The 19,332-nt window shown below is 36.8% G+C and overlaps 1 protein-coding gene across 4 annotated transcripts in view; it reads left to right on the top strand.

Moving 5' to 3' along the window:
- The window catches only part of FGF9 (fibroblast growth factor 9), a 36,387-nt gene that overhangs the window by 5,189 nt on the left and 11,866 nt on the right, over positions 1-19,332 (top strand). For all 4 annotated transcript variants that reach the window (XM_081311117.1, XM_081311118.1, XM_081311119.1 and 1 more), the window contains exon 2: positions 4,467-4,570. In XM_081311117.1, the coding sequence (XP_081167243.1) occupies positions 4,467-4,570 (104 nt within the window). The remainder of the gene's footprint in view (positions 1-4,466; positions 4,571-19,332) is intronic.

Here is a 19,332-nt window from a genome sequence, read left to right as displayed (position 1 = left end):
TGTGTGTATGTATGTATGTGTCCAGGGCTCAAGTGATCCTCTTGCTCAGCCTTCTTAGTATCTGGGATTATAGATAACATTTGCCTTCTGCAAATGTTTTGTTATCTCATTTGAGCATTTTAACGGAGGGCACATCTGTTAAGTGTTGAGGGCTTTTAGGTTAAAGGCTTGTTTAATGTGAGCCAGGGCAGGGCAGCTTCTGTCTGCTCTCCCACTTCTCATGGCTGGCCTTGCCTTGAAGTTGATGACCAGTTCAGGTGGTCTGTAGGAGGCTGGGCCAGCATGGGGCTAATGGATCATTTGGACAGAGCTGGGGAAGTGCCATCAGCTCTGAGGCTGATCACTAATAGCCGTGAGACTGGGACAAGGACTAACGTATTCTGTAAACATTTTCTTGAAGTAGTCTAGGCATGGACTTGGTTTCTTATGGTCCACAGACAATCCTGAACCTCATCAGACCATATGAGGCCCAATAAGAGAATCATCATTTGGAATTGTTGGCTACAGGGAAAGAGAATAGAGAGATGACTCTAGTCACTGACCTTGGGTATCCCATGTGACTTCATCACTACCCCTTACTGTGGCCATTCTAAGGCTGAGTGTGTTGAGATTGTATCTGCTAGAACAAGACACAAGCTGCCATGATACACAGGTAAGGCCCACAATTTAAATTTTAGGCACAATCTCATTATTCTCTTTCTTCCTCTCTTGCTTCTTTTCCTTTCTTTCCCCTTGATCATTAAACATTCAAGTGTCTCTACGGAGAAACCTCCTAAGCCATTATTGATCCAGCACTGTCTGTGCTGTCCAGAGTGCTTGCTCATGTTTACATGAATAAACAGATAACATGGGGAGTGGGTTGTATTAGAGGGAGGACGGTTGGCAGCATTTGCCTGGCACCAACTCTGGCCCAGCAAGGGTGTAATTGGCTCAGTTGAGGTTATAGAGTTCATTGTGGACAACATGGTACCAGGAGGGATAAGGATTCCAGTGTGGTTGGGGTGGGATTCCATTACCAGGTTGCCAGGTCTTCCTGACCTTACAACATCAGTGTTCTCTGGGTGTGGGAGAAAGGCTGTGACTCATACACCCAGGTTTTCTATTTGCCCTTGGATCTCTGAGGTGACCTCATAAAAATTTGGGCTGCTTCTTTGGCGTCTCTGTTTTCAGGAAGCTGCAGAGATATGGATGGTGGTTTGAGATGATGCAATCTTTTCCACTTGGGGTCACTAGATCATTCCTTCTCGCTTGGATAGCTCCTCAGAGACTTATCTCAGGTATTTTTTTTAGGAAGCTGCCTCTGACTTGCCTTCCCAAATCTGAGCGAACCACTCACCTTTGGATGCTGCCCTGAACATCTTCCTGTCTTTGCAGTCATCACATTATTACCATGGTTATCTTTTTTTTTTTTTGTTCTTTATATTACAGTTGTCCCCCTTATCTGCATTTAAACTTTCTACAGTTTCTGTAACCTGTGGCAAGTGTGATGTGAAAATATTAAATGGAAAATTCCAGAAATAAATAGTTTATAAGTTTTAAATAACTTTTATTATAGTATATTTTATAATTGTTTTCTTTTTTATTAGTTATTTTGATCTCTTACTGTACCTAATTTATAAGTTAAAGTTTGTCCTAGGTATGTATGTATAGGAGAAAATGTAATATGTATAGGGTTTGGTACTATGTGTGATTTCAGTCACCAAGGAATATATCCCTCACAGATAAGAAAGGGCTTTTGTATCTGGTGAGCAATTTGATGGTATAGTTCATTGGCCAGATGTTATTAATCTTTATATACTCAATAAATGGCATGGTGTTTAGCTTATGATAGTCCCTCAATAACAGTTTGTTGAATAGATAAATGAAGTCAGATGAATTTTAGCTATCTTGTCAATACCAGAAAAAACCTAACATAGATATCTTAATAGTTTCCTTTCCAAATTATGCAGTAATAATAATTTTGGAGCTTAGCAGTATGAAAGTGGTACAAAAATCACAAATACCTGAAAGAAAAGTAAAAACAAATAAAAATATACATACTAGTTAAAGAAATAGGCTTTAAAGTATGATTACTTGATGCAAGTTATTAACTCTTCTGAAATATCAGTTCCCTCTAGGCACATATTGTAATGTCTGAGGTTGTCCTGTGAACTGAAAGAGAAAAGGCTTCTCATTTGTCAGAGATTAGGTGTTTAATTATTCTAGCTATTATAATGATCACTATGGTTGTTACTGTTATCCATCTATAGACCAGCCAGTCAAATGGTTTTGTGAAATCAGGTTTTGTGTTGCACCTAGTGGAAAATGCTATCTAATACTCATTATTAGTTCTCAGAGCTGCCTGAAGTTTAGAGAAAACAGAAAGATTATCACATACCCTCTTAGAGGACACAGGTATCTTTTAGTTTTATGATGAAACCTTTCCTCATTGGCCTGGTAAATTAAATCATTTGGACCTAAATGGGGGTAAAACATTTTTTGTATTTCATGTTATAATGAAAATTGGATATGAATTAACTCCTTATGCTAATTTCAGGATAAGTATGACCTAGATTGTGGTACACTTCCAGGTAGCAGAGGAGAGAGTCAGGTGTATGAGATTCCTAATAGGAATACAATGTCACATTTTGATTATTTTGAAATCATATGATTTAGAAATGGTACAGTGAAATAAAATGATTACACCAAAAGGGAGTGCATCTCATGTGAAATGAATCTCATGAAAATATTGCCTCATTTATCTTCTTGTTTGCTTTGTGAGATAGGGAAGGCTAGTCATAAATTGACCTGTTTTAGATATGTCTTCCATGACAGAGATACAGGTTATTGGATTCAAAATATAATATATAATTTCTCTTTATACTTTTTCTATATACTATTTCACATTGTATTAGAATAAATAAGTTTGCATGTATAGATAGATATTCTGTAAATTAGGCATGAGATAATCTGTAACATTTTATATTTATAAAAGTATCAGAAATACCTTTTTAGAAGAAATAGCTCTTCTTTTTTTGCATCACCTTGGAATAGAGTTTCCTCCTGAGTTAATCCTTTGCTTTATTAGATTTATGTAGTTCTTGTCTTCATTTGATTTCAGCGAAGTCTGTTTTGTGAGAGTTGCAAAATTAATTGTTCAAAAATCCATGTAAGTGCTTTTTTATTAGTCACATGAGACTGACTATAGCACAGTGTTGCTCTGAGTTCTTTCTAAACTCTTGAACATAAATAAATTTTTCAATATTTAGAGATATTTTAAAAATGAGAACTCAGTATCTGGTATGCATTGATCCAAAGACTACACAAAGTATAGCATTTTAATTTATAACAAAATTGGGGAATGGCTGAATACAAGGAATGTTAGCAGTGCCCTGAATATATTGTGGGATTATCATCTCAAAAAAACAATACAGTTAGGGAAATTGAAGCTGCTGTTGTGTGGCAATAAAATTCTGGATTTATGTCCAACTTAGATGTTGTTATTCTTAGTGAGGTAAGCAAAGGGAAAGAAGGAAATAAAAGAAGATAATTATTTTGATTTGGTTTGGGGATATAATATCCCATGCCTATTTTAAGTCAAGAGTATTTTTGAAACCAACATTTTCCCCTCTAGAATATTGTGCTATCTTAATTGCTTAACTGTCACTTTGAGGTTTAGATAAGCACAGCAAAAAATCAATACTTTGTTTAAGCAGAGATATTTGGGATGTGTGTGTGTGCTATTTTAGTTTTTCAGATGGAGCTCAATAAAGTTATACAATCAAGAGCTGAGTAATTTCAACCCAGACTTTAGATAACACCTCATACTGTTATTTTGAGTGACATGAGACCATTCTCTGAATGGATGTTTTATGATATGTACCTATACACAAATAACTTTTTCTCTTTTGGTTTAAATAACAGATGTTTACTTTTCACAGTTTTAGAGGCTGAGAAGTCCAAGATCAAGATGCACATACATACTTTTAGTGTCATTAGAGTATATTCATTGGCTGTGTTTCAATTCTATAATTCCTTATCATGTCTACATAGATATTATCTTTTTTGAATTTTTAAAATGTTTTCTTTATTATGTAAATTATGGTTTTTTTGTTGTTGTTGTTGTTGATGTTTGGGTGGCTTATTTTGAAATGGGGTCTCACTGTGTTACTCTGGATGGCCTCAGACTCCTGGACGTAAGCAGTCCTCCTGCTTCAGTCTCCCAAATGGTTGGGACTGTATGTGAGATACCATACCTGGCTCATATTGGTAACTATTTTTGTATCAATATAGTAGAATGGACCTTAGTTGCAAAATCAATTTTTTTTAGGCAATGATTTTAAAAGAGATGTTACTTCTTTAATGCATAGTTATTCAAATTGGGAACTGAACTCGGCTTTCTTTGTAAACCCCCAGGGATGCTGAGACTCTGGAGGATCAGCTCTGTACTCTAATCTGTTCTCTGTCTTCTGCTGTTTGTCTCATAGGCATTCTGGAATTTATCAGTATAGCAGTGGGCCTCGTCAGCATTCGTGGAGTGGACAGTGGACTCTACCTCGGAATGAACGAGAAGGGGGAGCTGTATGGATCAGTAAGTACTGGGAGAGACTTTGTCAGCTTCTGTGTCCCATGTTTTATTTAAGCTGCATTTTCCCTAGACTAAAAAGAGCTAGAAATGAAACTGAGCCTGTAAGCCATTCATTTTTATTAATAGATCATCAGCTCTGCATTTTCACTAGACCAAAGTTGCAAAGAAAGTGCTTTATTTATATGCCAAACCATCTTCATTATCAAGTAAATAAAAATTCACAACTGTGAAAAATCCCATCTTCTTGTATTGAATGGGAGTTATTTTTGAAATGAATTGAAATGATCTCCCAAGCTTTGCCAAGCATTGTAATTAAAACTAGAAATAGACCATGCAGTGAGTCTAAACCTTTTTTCTGAGCTACATAAAACTTCCATTATGCCAGGAGAGAAAGGAGATGGAAATTGTTGTCAGATATTCTTATATGTGAATAAGAATATAACAACATTGTAATTATTTGCAAGTATTCAGTTTCTTTTTTCCCTCCAGTTTCATTTCCCACCCTTCCTAGGTTGTAAGACCCTTGGGGGAGGCAGTGATGAAGTATATATTGTGCCCTGCCAGGTACCAGGCATTATACTGGGTGCTGGGGTGTAACTGTGAATGAGACAGAGTCCTTGTCTCTGCTCTGCAGGGAGGGGAATGACTTTACATCCTTGTATCTCTTCACTCCTCTAAGTACAGTACCTAAAATGTATGCATGCTGCACAGTAGAGACTTAATTTTTGCTAAATGTGAATACAAATAAAAGCTTATTGCTATATTCTAGCTTAGTGTTTCAACATTAAAATTTGTAATGAAATGATTTTTAGTGTTTTTATTAGAATTATCGATGGTCAAATGAGAATTTAATCCAAGTTATCTGAAATATGAGTCTTGAGGCTATGAAAAGTCGAAAATTGAAAGAAGCTCAGACTGGGAGAAGTTCTGGAGTCCTCAGTTGATGGAAATGAAAGGCAAATGTTTTTCTATATATACTGCTTCAACGTTATCACACACATATATGTAGTATAAATATGTAATATTAAAGTTTTATTCAAAGATTGTAGATGACAAGAAATGATGGCCTGCATTTGAATATAACACACATTTTTTTTTCTAGTACTGGGGATTGAACCTAGGGGTGCTCTACCACTGAGCTCCATCCTCAGCCCTTTTTATTTTTTATTTTGAGACAGGGTCTCACTAAGTTGACAAGGCTGGCTTTGAAATTGTGATCCTCCTGACTCGATTACCCAAGTTTCTGAGGTTGCAGCCCTATGCCACCATGCTTGGCTAACACAACATTTTTAACCACATAGAACGTGTTAGGACTTTTCTGCCTTGGTAAAATTTTAAACTATGGGTTGATTGGTTTAGATTTTTAAATATGTTTAGTAAGTGCTTTCATAAGAGAATAAATTTTTTAAAAAAATGTTAATAAAGAATTGAATTTAGATTTTTAAACATAGTTTTTGGTTTAGGCAAACATTCATTTCCTAAATGGCTTTTTGTCTGCACTTTCAAGTACAAAGAAAGATATATGAGATATAAGATGAAGGAAGCTTTTAAACTTAAAAAATATAAAATGATGCTTTCCTTTTTTCATGCCCTCAATTATTTCACTTTTAGGTATGTAATGTGGATTTAATTCAGTTGATCCCAGTTCAATTCAATAAAATATTTTTTAAGAGCAGAAATTCTATCCTTAAGTGGATGGAAGGGCTATGGGCTTATCAAAATGGTCTTCAAACTTTTCTGATCACATAACCCATCAAACTTGTTTTTTTTTTGTATGCATACCCCATCAAATGATGCTATTTTGACTATGTATCTCAACATATACATATAAATTTATTCAAAACTATATATAAAACTATAGTTCATATGTTATATTATTTTATAAAACATTCATCAAAGTAAACATTTTTAAAGGATATGATGAGTGAGAAAATCCAAGTAGGGGCTGTATTATCTGTATTATCTGTTGGAATATTTATTCTCACCAATTGAGAGTTGACCAGCCTGTCAGATGAAATCACCGGCATGATTCAGACTCCTGTGGCTTATTGGTCGACAAGAAGAGCACATCTAATTTTGTATTCAGGCAAGTTGCCTGTAGGAATGTTGACTGGGTGGAGCCTCATCTCCCTATCTGGATTACTTCAGTGGTTTTCTGCATTAGCAAAGCATTTAATACTTTTCATAAACCATATGGCTGCCCTCATATGGCTGCCCTCTTGCTTGTGTATGCTGTCATTAATGGCAGTGCTTAGAGCAGGGTAAGAAGTACATTGAATGTGGACCCAATACCAGCGACAATATTGCAGGAACTGGCACCCAGGAGGTAGAAATTTGGAGAACACCATCTTGCATGTTGTTTGGGGATACAAACTGTCTTGTTAGATTTTCTGTGAATCCTGACAGCCTTGTTTAGAGCTTTTGTGCACAAAAAGTGTATGGTTAGAGGTTAGGCAGGTGCCTTGCTATGTGGCCACATCACTAGTTGACAATCCCAGCTGGACAAAGGAGGGAATCCAAGAAAAGGCAAAATGGCTTTTCTTCTATATGTGTTTTTGAAACAACATACCTTTTCATGTGAAAGAGTAACATCAGACTTGGAAATTGCTCTTGAGGAAACTGTGCTCTGAGAGACACTTTTCCATATTATAATTTCTTTGTGAAAACATAACATACTTTTGGCTGCTTCTCTGTATCTAATATCTGTCATCTTTAATTCATTCTCCACATTAATGGCAGAATTACCTTCAATATTCAGATATAAATGTCTCTTCTCCATGGAGAGCCCTTCCAATACTTGCCTTGGAAAGATAAGGCTCACATTGTTTAGCATAGCATTCAATACTTTTCATAAACCATTTTTCCTCCGGATCTGCATTGTTAGAATCATCTCTTGTAACCATTTCCCCACATAATTTGAGTCTATTTGATGTTCTCCAAATATGTCATGCAATCAGACAAGTACACATGGTCAAGGTAATCCCTTTCTCTGGAATGCCTTTCTAATCCCTTCTCTGCTTGATGAAGCAGCACCTTTTAAGATTCAGTGAAAATGTCACCTCTTTTGCAAAGCCTCCATCACATCCCTAACTCTAGCCCGAGTTATTCTGGTTAGCATTTCTTGTGTTTTCCTCCAGGTCCCAGTAATACATTGTTTATATTTCCATGATTATATTGGAAACAGTATAATTTATAGTATTGCCAAATGAATTTTTGTATCCACTAATGGATCTAAAGGGTGTGGATCACATTTTTGTTCTTAGTATTATCTAATAAATATCAAGGGCCCTTGTCCATCGTAGGTGTTTAATAAATGCTCATGGGAGTAAAATTAATTAAAAATTGTGGTTTATTTCAATACCTCATTAGATATATAGGCATGGACCTCAGTGTATCTCTGCTTATGTGGTCAGTGTGTATTAAGAACTCCAGTTGAATGAAGAATCACTGTCTTCCACTCCTATTTTTAATTGGACTGTGTCTATGTTGTCCCTGATGTGTGTAGCCCGAGGGGGACATGGCTGAGCTGGAGAGAAGATAGGGTAGTGGCAAGAGTATGGTTGAATTCTCATTCTGTGTCTGCTCCTATAGCAGGCAGTGGGCCCTTATTTTTCTAATCTGAGATGATGAGCTTGAGTTAGACATCTGGGATGTGACTTTCCATTCTGGATGGAGCTCAAGAATTCTATAGTTTGGATTTTTTAGGCTTTACTAGAGAGTCTTATGTGCCTCACCCATGATGATTTTTGTGTACCCTGAATGTCTATGCAATGAGATTCTTTTTACCATATTCTTTTGTGTAGAGCTGGGAGGTAAGCTTCCTGGGCTGCAGGTTACTTCCCTTTGGTCTCTACCTTATGCAGGTGAGGGGGAGATTGAGGAGGAGACCTTATTCTGCTGGGGCGAGAATCTCGTTTTCTACTGGGTTTGCAGTTATCACTGGTGTGGTAGTGGGAATAAAGAGTGATAAAAATATCTCATTTTTACTTGATGAGATTGAGAGAAGAAAAGAAAAGAAAGATGTGATCATTCTCTTACTATACACTAAAATTTGGATCTTAAGAAATTCTTATCTATGTGACATTCCATAAGCTCAGTACACTGAAGTGATACTTTGTTTTAAAATGCTAAAAGAACTTTGAAAAGACTGATTTCATTATAAAAGAAAGTAAATAAGAGATTTGGGGGAATAGGAATCAGTTTTATAAAGTAAATTAATGTGTCAGTGTAGCAGAAATTCATTTAAAATGTACTTTTGCATTTTAATATTAATTTACTGTTTCATCTGTGTAGCTTTTCTTTTGGACCCCAAGTTCACTTTGAGAGTCAATCTAAAAGGACAGAGTGAACAAATGATACTTTTTAGAAAATAGGTAGGATTCTGATATCCTATTAGAATGTGTAAACAGGAACAACGATATTGCTAATTATGTATCATAATTTGATTAGGAAAACCTAAATAATTCTAACTCTGGGGTGTAGTTTGATTATTGTATTCTTATGTCAAGTTATCAATCCATTTATTCATTCGTATGTTATTTATTTCACAGACATTCATATCTACCTCATGTCTAGCATAGTAAGTAAAATATAAGTATGAAACAGATATCTCAAAATTTGTTGGGAGAAACATATTTACCAATAATTCAGTGCAGTGTGAAATTCATTGTAGTCCACTGTAGGGAACCCAGAGGAGTGTTTAAAGAACTGCTTGGGAAATTTGTGTGGGTAACATTTAAAGTGGGCTTTGAGAGATGAATAGGAGACTCAGTAAAGGAAGGGAAGACAAGATAGGGCCCATAACACACATGTATGCGTGTGTGCATGCACACAGATACACGTGCCCACTCAGAGAATTAGAGTATCAGACAATCAGGTTTATATATGTCCCTTTTGTTTGTAGCAAAGAGACTGGAGATATGACTCAGAAAGTTACTTTTAGTAGCTTAATCTAAATTATCACATTATCCAGATACTTTAAAACATCAAAAATAAATAGCTATAATAAATGTCTCATTAAAAAATTCCATGTTATATTGTATGCATGTACAAATATTATGTACAACTATATTGCACCGATAAAAAAATGCAGAAAGAAAAAAAAAAGAATGGTGTGAAAAAAATCTCCAAGAAGTTTGAACTTAATGAAAGGTATTTAATGTTTTCTTAAAAAAGATAGCAATCACTAAAATTGTGATGATGTAGAAACGTGGAGTGTAAAATCTGCAAAAATGATTCCAGAAGAGAGCCCACAGATTGGGAAGTGCTAGCATCTCTTGTTTGTATCCCTTCACAGAACTTGATTTTATTCTCCCAGGAATTTTAATTCTTGTTGGTCTCTCCCATTAGATGAAGATTTTGGAGTCAGAATGTCTGTCTTTGTAATCTTTCTATTTCCCAGAGGCTCAGCATGCGCTTTATGTGCAGTTGGCACATGGTAAATGTTCATTGACCCAATTATTCAACCAGTCCTGAACCACGTACACACACAGTCTGCTGTATTTGAGCATCATGCAGTGAAAGCACTGTGTACTCTGTAGTTGTATGCTTGTAAAGTCCAGGTATTTTTCTAAGAGTTATCTCATTCCACTACCAAATTGAAAATGAGAGAGGTCACCTAACTTGCTCAAAGGCTCAGAATAGCTGCACAGGACTCAGGCTTAGTTCTTTCAGTCTCAGAGCTATGCCTTGCAACCGTTCCTACCATCATTCTGATACTTGTGCTTGCTAAACAGGTGTTACTAGTAGGTTTGTTTTATATGAATCTGTCTAATCAGTAACCAATGTTTGCCTGTGTTTCTAATGCACACAAACTTTCTTTTAATACATATATTAGTTGGGGCAGTTGTCTTTTTTGGGGTAGAGCTATATCAGCTTCAGAAGTTCTTTGCTTGTTTTTTCCATATTGTGGGGTAGGTGGGAGGAACCCTGTGGATCTATCTGTTTCAGAATTGAAGAATATTAACTTCTTTAAAAGAAAAAACAAAACAACAATAACCAAAAAAAAAATAAAGTACAGTTTTTTTTTGGTATCTGCAGGGTATTGGTTCCAGGATACACCATGAATATTACCAAAATATGTGGATGCTATGTCCCTTAAAAAAATAGTGTAGTATTTTTCAGAAAACCTACCCACAAACATCCTTCCTTAGACTTCAAATCAATGTCTAGATGACTTATGATACCTGATGCAATGTAAAGCTGTGTAAATAGTTGTGTTGTTTAGGGAATAATAACAGGAAAAAAAAGTCTGTATGTGTTCAGTATAGATGTAATTTTTCATTTTATCTGTGATTGATTTATTGGATCTGTGGATATAGAGTCCATCAATGGTGATTGATTGAATCTCAGATCCTTAGGATTCTATATTGACTTAACTTATTTTGTTATTTGAATATATGCAAAAATGAGACTAGATCTGAATTCCTTATACTCACACCTCCTTGACAACTATAATTCAAATCGTATTTATATTAAAATTCAAGCTAAACTATAAGACTGATAAAATTTAAATTGGCATAGTTGGTTTAATGTGATGAATGTGTTACTTGAAACTAAGATGTTGTCTCATTGTCAATATGGTCCTGCCAGCTGTGGTTCAGCCTTGTTTGAGCTTAGCATGCCTGTTCTTTACAACATCTAGAGATGATTCTGTGCTCCTCCCAACTTCTTCCTATTTGAATTACTGTGAGATCAAATGATGTCATCTGGTCTTCACTTGTCCTAAACCTGTAGACTAAGTATGTCTTTTTCTTTTCCCATTACTGCTGATGGTATAAGTATCACTATTTTAGTACTGAAAGTAATTTTAAACCCCAGCACAGTAGCCCCTCTGTATCCATGGTTCCAGGATTCCCCTTGAATACCCAAATCCTTTCATGTTTGAGTCCCTTATATAAAATGGCATTGTATTTGATTTTATTTATTTTCAATTTTTTTAGTTATACATGGACACAATATTTTTGTTTATTTATTTTTATGTGGTGCTAAGAATCGAACCTAGTGCCTCATATGTGCGAGGCAAATACTCTGCCACTGAGCCACAACCCCAGCACCTGTATTTGATTTTAAATCATCCCTAGATGACTTAATACCTAACACCATATAAATACTATGTAAACAATTATTATACTATATTGTTGAGAAAATAATAACAAAAAACAAAATCTGTATGTTTTAGTATAGATCCAGTTTTTTCCCTGAATTTTTGTTTCTTGGTTGGTTGAATTCACAGATATGGAATTCATAAATGCAGAGGGCTGACTATACACTCTTCAGTGGTAGTACGTGGGTCATGAGATGTTCATCTGTAGAATCCTGAATATTCTTGAAGCAGTTCCTTTACTTTTTCACTGCAGTGAAAGGATAAAGTGAAAACATTCTTGTTGAGAACTTGAGGCTCCATGGATCATGTCATTTGTCCTCTAGGGATCTGCAGATGCCAGTATTAGAAAACATGGTTGTAGATGTGAAGCTCTGGGCAGAAGGAAGGGTTGGGGAATGTTGGACCAAGAGCTTTACTCTGTCAGTTGCTCTGCAGGGGCAATCCTGAGCAACTTTTGAACAGCAGAACAGCCTTGTGTATTCATGGATCAGGATACCCTACCAAAATGGCGAGTCACCACTAAGTTTGATAATTTGTAATTGTGGTGGCACAGTTCAGATTGCTTTCATGGGAGGTGTTTTGACATGTCCTGTACAGAATCTCCAAGGAATGCAGTTCCTATGAAGGAAATAAGGAGGAACATTTTTTGAGTAACCAACCTGATATCAGGCATGCTCTGGAAATGTGTGGTTTTCAACAGACATTTTGGGTAATAGAGCATTGCTTTACATTTCATAAGTGCATGGTCAGTTTTCAAAGGATTAGATAACAATTTTTAGATGATAAAAGAGGGCGGCAGCACCTCAGTAGAGTATCTTCTATATAATTTAGTTCATATAATGTTCTTATTTTAGAAATGAGGGAAGTGAGATTTTAATAGTTTGGTGACTTAAGGTCACACATAGATAGCAAGTGACAAATCAGGATTTGAACATAGGTAAATAAAGAATTTTTTTCTGATACATATGCATGTTAAGAGTGACCATTCATTTTTGTGAAATACACACACACACACACACACACACACACACCAGAATTAACCATATAGTGGAGCAAGATTTCAGTATTCCTTTCACAGATTTTGAAGGATTTTTAAAAATTTCTAGTGACTTAGTTTTTATTTAGTGGTTCATTTTTCCTTCACATCTAGACTTATGGTTTTTAGTGAGTGGAAAATTATCTTTTTTGTAAAGTTTTTATTGATTTAATTTTAGGTTTACATTGTGAATAGAGTAGCAACATGATTGAGTAGAGTAGCAACACTGATTGAGGCACACTTAAAAAAAGCCAAGTTAGTATGATCAAATCATAGAACTCAGGTCTACAAATTTCTCAAGAGTTAAGAAGGATTTAGTTTTTGTGTTTTAGTTTTGTTTTTTTTGGTTTATTGTTGGGAATGGAACCCAGGGCCCCAAGTATGCTAGGCAGGTACTCTACCATTGAGCTATATCCCCAGCCTGGGAAGGATTTAGGATTGTTCATGAGAGATTTTGAAGAATGGCTTGGGGTTCCAGGGAGCATACTCAGGACTGATCTTTCTTCAGGCTCAGGAATCTGCAGCAGAATTCTTGGTGACAGGTGCAGCTTTCACATATGATCCTGGCTCCGCTCTCTGACCACTCTCAGTGCCACTCAAGTTCCTTGCTCTGTTCTGCTGCATTTTCAGGAATCCTTCTGTCTCAGTCCCTGCCACAGATTCCTGATGAGAGAAACTTGAGAGGAAGATTTCAGGAAGCCCCAAATCAGACGAGTATTCAAGCTGTCCATTTCCTAAAGCTTAAGCTCTGGAAAGCCAGGGCTCTAGTTTAGTTTTAGTTTCCCAAGGTACTGCCAGTACTTAAAACAGTCTTGCATACATTTGATACTTAAAAAGTATTGAATGAGCAAATGGATTGTCAGTGAGACAATTACTTCTTTCTTTTCTTTATCTTTATTTTTAATAAAAAGAAGATAAGACTGACCCTGGATTTTTAGTACCTGATTTGTAAGTAGGTAGTTTTGAGATGAAGAGTTAACGTATATCCTTTAGTTCCTGACCAATTTGAGTAAAAGGGATCCTTTTGGATAAAAAAATGTTAGCCCCACAATTTTTTTAATGAATTTTTAAATTCTAATTTGTTATATATGACAGTGAAATGCATTATAATTTATATTACACATATAGAGCACAATTTTTCATATGTCTGGTTGTATACAAAGTATATTCACACCAATTTGTGTCTTCATACATGTACTTTGGATAATGATGTCCATCACATTCCACCATCATTTCTAACCCCATGCTTCCTCCCTTCCCCTTCCACCCCTCTGCCCTATCTAGAGTTCCTCTATCCCTCCATAATCCCTCTCCCTACCCCACTATGAACCAGCCTCCTTATATCAGAGAAAACATTTGGCATTTGTTTTTTTGGGATTGGCTAGCTTCATTTAGCATTATCTTCTCTAACTTCATCCATTTAACTGCAAATGCCATGATTTGATTCTCTTTTATTGCTGAGTAATCTTCCATTATGTATATATGCCACATTTTTTTATTCATTCATCTACTGAAGGGCATCTAGGTTGGCTCCACAGTTTAGCTATTGTGAATTGTGCTGCTGTAAACATTGATGTGGCTGTGTCCCTGTAGTATGCTGTTTTTAAGTCCTTTGGGTATAGACCAAGGAGAGGGATAGCTGGGTCAAATGGTGGTTCCATTTCCAATTTTCCAGGAAATCTCCATGCTGCTTTCCATATTGGCTGCACCAATTTACAGTCCTACCAGCAATGTATGAATGTACCTTTCCCCCCATATCCTCGCTAATACTTATTGTTGTTTGTCTTCATAATAGCTGCCATTCTGACTGGAGTGAGATGATATCTTAGAGTAGTTTTGATTTGCATTTCTCTAATTGCTAGAGATGATGACTTTTTTATATATTTGTTGATTGATTGTATATCATCTCCTGAGAAGTGTTTGTTCAGGTCGTTGGCCCATTTATTGATTGGGTTATTTGTTTTTGGTATTTAGCTTTCTGAATTCTTTATATACACTAGAGATTAGTGCTCTATCTGATGTGTGAGGGGGTAAAGCTTTGCTCCTATTCTGTAGGCTCTCTATTCACCTCACTGGTTGTTTCTTTTGCTGAGAATAAACTTTTTAGTTTGAACTCATCCTACTTATTGATTCTTGATTTTAATCCTTGTGCTATAGGAGTCTTATTTTGGAATTTGGGGGCCTAATCCCACATGATGGAGATTAGGGCCTACTTTTTCTCCTGTTAGACTCAGGGTTTCTGGTTTAATTCCTAGGTCCTTGATCCACTTTGAGTTGAGTTTTATGCATGGTGAGAGATAGGGGTTTAATTTCACTTTGTTGCATTTGGATTTCCAGTTTTCCTAGAACCATTTGTTGAAGAGGTTATCTTTTCTTCAATGTATGTTTTTGTTAGCCCCACATTTTAATAATTATAAATATTTTTGATTGAAAACGTGCATTGTGGAAATAGCTTCTATGAAATCATGAACACTATAAGATTAATTAATTTCTGAATAGTTTGGTGTATGTATTTGAAAAGAGCAGTGGGTTTATGCAATGGAAGTTTCATTTCTGTGGTTTATTGGCAGAGCTGACCCTGCTTCCCTGAGTTCTGAGCCTAAAGTGCACATGCTGGAAGTCCAATCAGTGTGTACGGGGACTATGAGTACAACTTGGAGACAACAATGTTAAGGACAATAGAAGAACAACCCTATGGCCCCTAAACTCTTCCTACCTTCCTTTGACCCCACTTGCCTTCTTGGAAGGAACTCCTTGTCATCCACTTCCTCTTACCACTCAGTTCTCCAGGGTCACCCGTTTTCTCAGAATAAATTGTTAGCCACACAGAACCCTAAGCTACCCCTCAATTGGGGCCTCAGTCTCAGAATGTTTTTGGTCATTGAGCATCTTCCTTAGTTCTTGAGCTGTGCTGTTGGACAGCCTGAGTCAGAGTGAGGGTGAAGACTGGATGCATTTTCTAGTCTGTTACGCACTGAAACACTCAATTGCACATTCACTCATACCCGTTCTTGTACACTCACCCATTTTTCACTCGTACACACAAATTTCTGTTCACATGCTTACTTGCTCATATACTCTCTCAGCTGTTCACACACTTACAGTCTTCACAGTTCATTTGCATGCTTACTTGCACACTCATGCACTCACTCTTTCTTGCTTGCTTTCACAAAGTTAACAACCATTATCGATCATCCATCATTAATACATGCCAGGTACCTTAGTAGGTGCTGAAAATACAGTTGATCCTCATATTTGTAGATTCTGTGTTTGTGAATTTACCTAGTTGCTAAAATCTGATTATAACCCCCAAATTAATATTTGTTTCACTTCATGGTGGTTTGTGGACATGTGCAGGGAAGTGAGAAAAAAAATGAGTCTTTCACATGCATATTCCCAGCTCAGGTCAAAGAAGGCCAAGCTCTGCCTTCTTGTCTCAGGTAAACAGGGTCCTTTTGGGGATGTATTTAGTACCATGTATTTCATATTTTGTGCCTTTTCTTGGTGATATTGCCATATAAAACATCCCCAGCATAGAGCTGATATGCTGTGTAGTGTTAACTAAAAGCAAGAAAAGGTTAAAATGTATCTTGTGGAGCAAATTCATGTATCTTATGCATGAGAAAGCTTTGTTCAATCATTAGTTAGGTGATGTTGGCTGTAAATTTGATGTTAATGAATTGATAATACGTGTTAAGTAAGTTATTCTTAAATAGAAACACACATGAAATAAGGTTATGTATTGATAGTTTGACAAAAATGTTATGACTAGAGGCTCACAGAAACCTAACCCTGTATTTCCTCTGGGAGCATTGGTTCAGTGTTCTGGGAGATTTTATAGAATTTAACTACAATGAGTAATGAGAATTGACTCTACCTACAAAAGCAAATATACCTCCTCTTGTGGATAATTTTAGAACTGATTCAGAAAGAATTTTCAACTTTGTTGGGAGAGTCAGACATGTAAACCAAGAATTATAATTTGGCGCAATAAATATTAGAATTATGTAAAAAAGGGGCTCAGAGCTTGCAGGATAGAACTTAAACCTAGGAGTAGGAGAGAATATTAGGATCACTCAGAGGAGATGGACAGAAACAAGCTGGTGTTCTTGCAGAGAAAAAAGCTCATCAGTAGAGAAGGCGACTTTACTACATGGTTTAGAAATATGGGGTTGTTGGTTGTGCCCTAGTTCATCTTGACCCTACTTCTGTTCATCTCAGCCGCTGCCAGAGGCATCTTTGTTGACATTTGGAGGGTCTTCCCCTGTCAGCATCATCAGCTACTCAGGAGATGTTGCCACTATGTTGTTCTGTGACCTAGCCTGGGAGGGGCCTTTGAGCCTCACAAAAAAGCTGGCCCCACTAGAATCAATTGGGAGCCAGGGCCCTGGGGCATCTTCAGCAGTGACCTGGCCACATTGTCCCTCCTACTTCCTTCTGACTTGAACTTGTGAAGAAACATCATTTATCGGCCTGCTGGCCTGGTGCGCCTCAGCCACATCATGACAACCAGCTGGGAAAATAAAAAAAAAAAAAAAAGCCTGCATTCCTGCAGCATAGGCTTCCCTCTGAGGATTAAGAGGCTACGGTGTTAAGTGGGAGAGACATGCTCAGAGCTTTCTTCTTTCCCACTTTCCATAAATGCTTAAAATCCTGACATAAGTTGATTTACTCTTAATTTTTTTTAAAGTTCTTCATTGAAATCTCCATTTAAGTTTGCATTTCCTTTGTAATGAAGTGGCCCAAAACGCAAGGCAGTATTCTAAGAACAGACTTGCCAAGGTCATGCGAAAAACATCCTTCTCCTGATAATGCTTAATGAGATTGCTTTGTTGTAGCACTGAATTATTTTTGCCTATGGGCTGCGGAGTCATGTCGTGTGTTCTCACATAGTCTGCTGTCTGCTGGAAGCTCTAGGTTTCTGTTTTCCTGACCCCTTCTCTTTTCTCCCTCCCTTTTTCTTTATTCTTTCTTTTTTCTACACAAATGCCTTGTATTTCAGATACTTTTTTTTTTTAAACTGGTCATATTAACTCATATTCCTTTTTGTTCTCTATCTTTCAAGTTGGTTTTTTCAGTTTTCTGTGTTTTGATGGAAGGATCTCCTCTATCTTTGTATTCTGAACAGTTTGAGCTTGGAGATAAAGCGTGGAGTAGTGGAAGTAATGGGTTAGAACCTCAGCTCTATCAAGCCCACTTGCCATGCAACTTAGGGCAATCAAATTTTCTGAGCTGAGACTATAAAATGGCTGATAACAGGGACTTCATAGCGTTGCTGTGAGGACTGGAGGAGCTGATGCCTGTAAAGTGACCAGCACAGTGCTGGCTCACAGGCTACTCGGCCTGTGCTCATTCCTTTAGCGTTCTTTCTTTCTTTTTTCTTTTTTTTTTTAAAGAGAGAGAGAGAGAGAGAGAGAGAGAGAGAGAGAGAGAATTTTTCAATATTTATTTTTTAGTTTTCACGCATGCCAGGCGAGTGCGCTACCGCTTGAGCCACTTCCCCAGTCCCCTTTAGCGTTCTTCATGGGTACCTGTGGCAGTGACAGAGATGCTGCACACACAGATGAGACCTCTGATAGCTTTTACTGTGTGACAGATAGACTGATGTTTTGTTTCTTTTCTTTTCTTTCTTTTTTTTTGCAAGTTTGAATTCTGAAGTTGACTCATGATGCAGTCTCTGAAAATAAAAATTTTCTTACAGATAAAAATATGGCATCTCTCAAATTATAAAATGTCAACCTAATTTATCAAGATTATTATTAAGGTTGATGTGCCATAGTTTATTTTCATATTTAGCTCATTATTATTTATCTACTTAGCTAAAGAAGTTTCTTTTATTATGAATATCATTTATTTTGTTATAATTATTATTATTATTTAATATTTATATGTTAATTAATGCATGAGGCTGTCACTGTACCTAGAATGCCCCCTTCCAGAATCAGTTTTCTGGGTTAAGGCACTTTTTAATTTATTTTTTGGTACCAAGGATTGAACCACTGGGGCTTAACCACTGAGCCACATCCCCAGTCCTTTTTATTTTATTTTAAATTTTGAGACAGGGCCTCAATGAGTTGCTGAGTCTGGCCTTGAATTTGTGATACTCCTGCCTCAGTCTCCTGAGCTGCTGGCATTATAGGCATGTGCCATCATACCGGGCTAAGGCACTTTCTAAAGAGGCCCCTGTCAGCATATACATTTGGTGTACTGGTGGAATAGAATGAATAATGGATCATGTTAGCTCTGATTAGCACTGGAAGTAGGATGGTGTAATCTAGCAGAGAGAGGGGCCCAAAGAGAATTAGACACAGTCACATCAGTGTTGAGGAGAGGAAGGACCATTTATCACATGGTGGGGCTGGGAAGAAGGGTTTGGTTATGGAGAAATCTGTGCTGACATGAGTATATTGGGAGCTAAAAGTTGGGAACCCAAGGAGAAGGGGAGGGTGGTAGGGACAGTCTGATTTAGGAGTTCTCTATGGGTTGAGTAGAGATGGAGGTATCAGGGGGACATAAGCAATGGCTGGAGGTGTTTAAGAAATTCAAGAGTCCTTTGGAAATATCAAATAATGCCCCAGGGAGCCTGGCATTATTTCTTTTTGGTGTTGTACATTATTTCTTTGC

This window comes from Spermophilus citellus (genome assembly GCF_964194105.1).
Source record: "Spermophilus citellus genome assembly, chromosome: 1".
In the NCBI taxonomy this organism is placed as follows: domain Eukaryota; kingdom Metazoa; phylum Chordata; class Mammalia; order Rodentia; family Sciuridae; genus Spermophilus; species Spermophilus citellus.
This window is presented reverse-complemented; position numbering and strand designations above follow the sequence as displayed.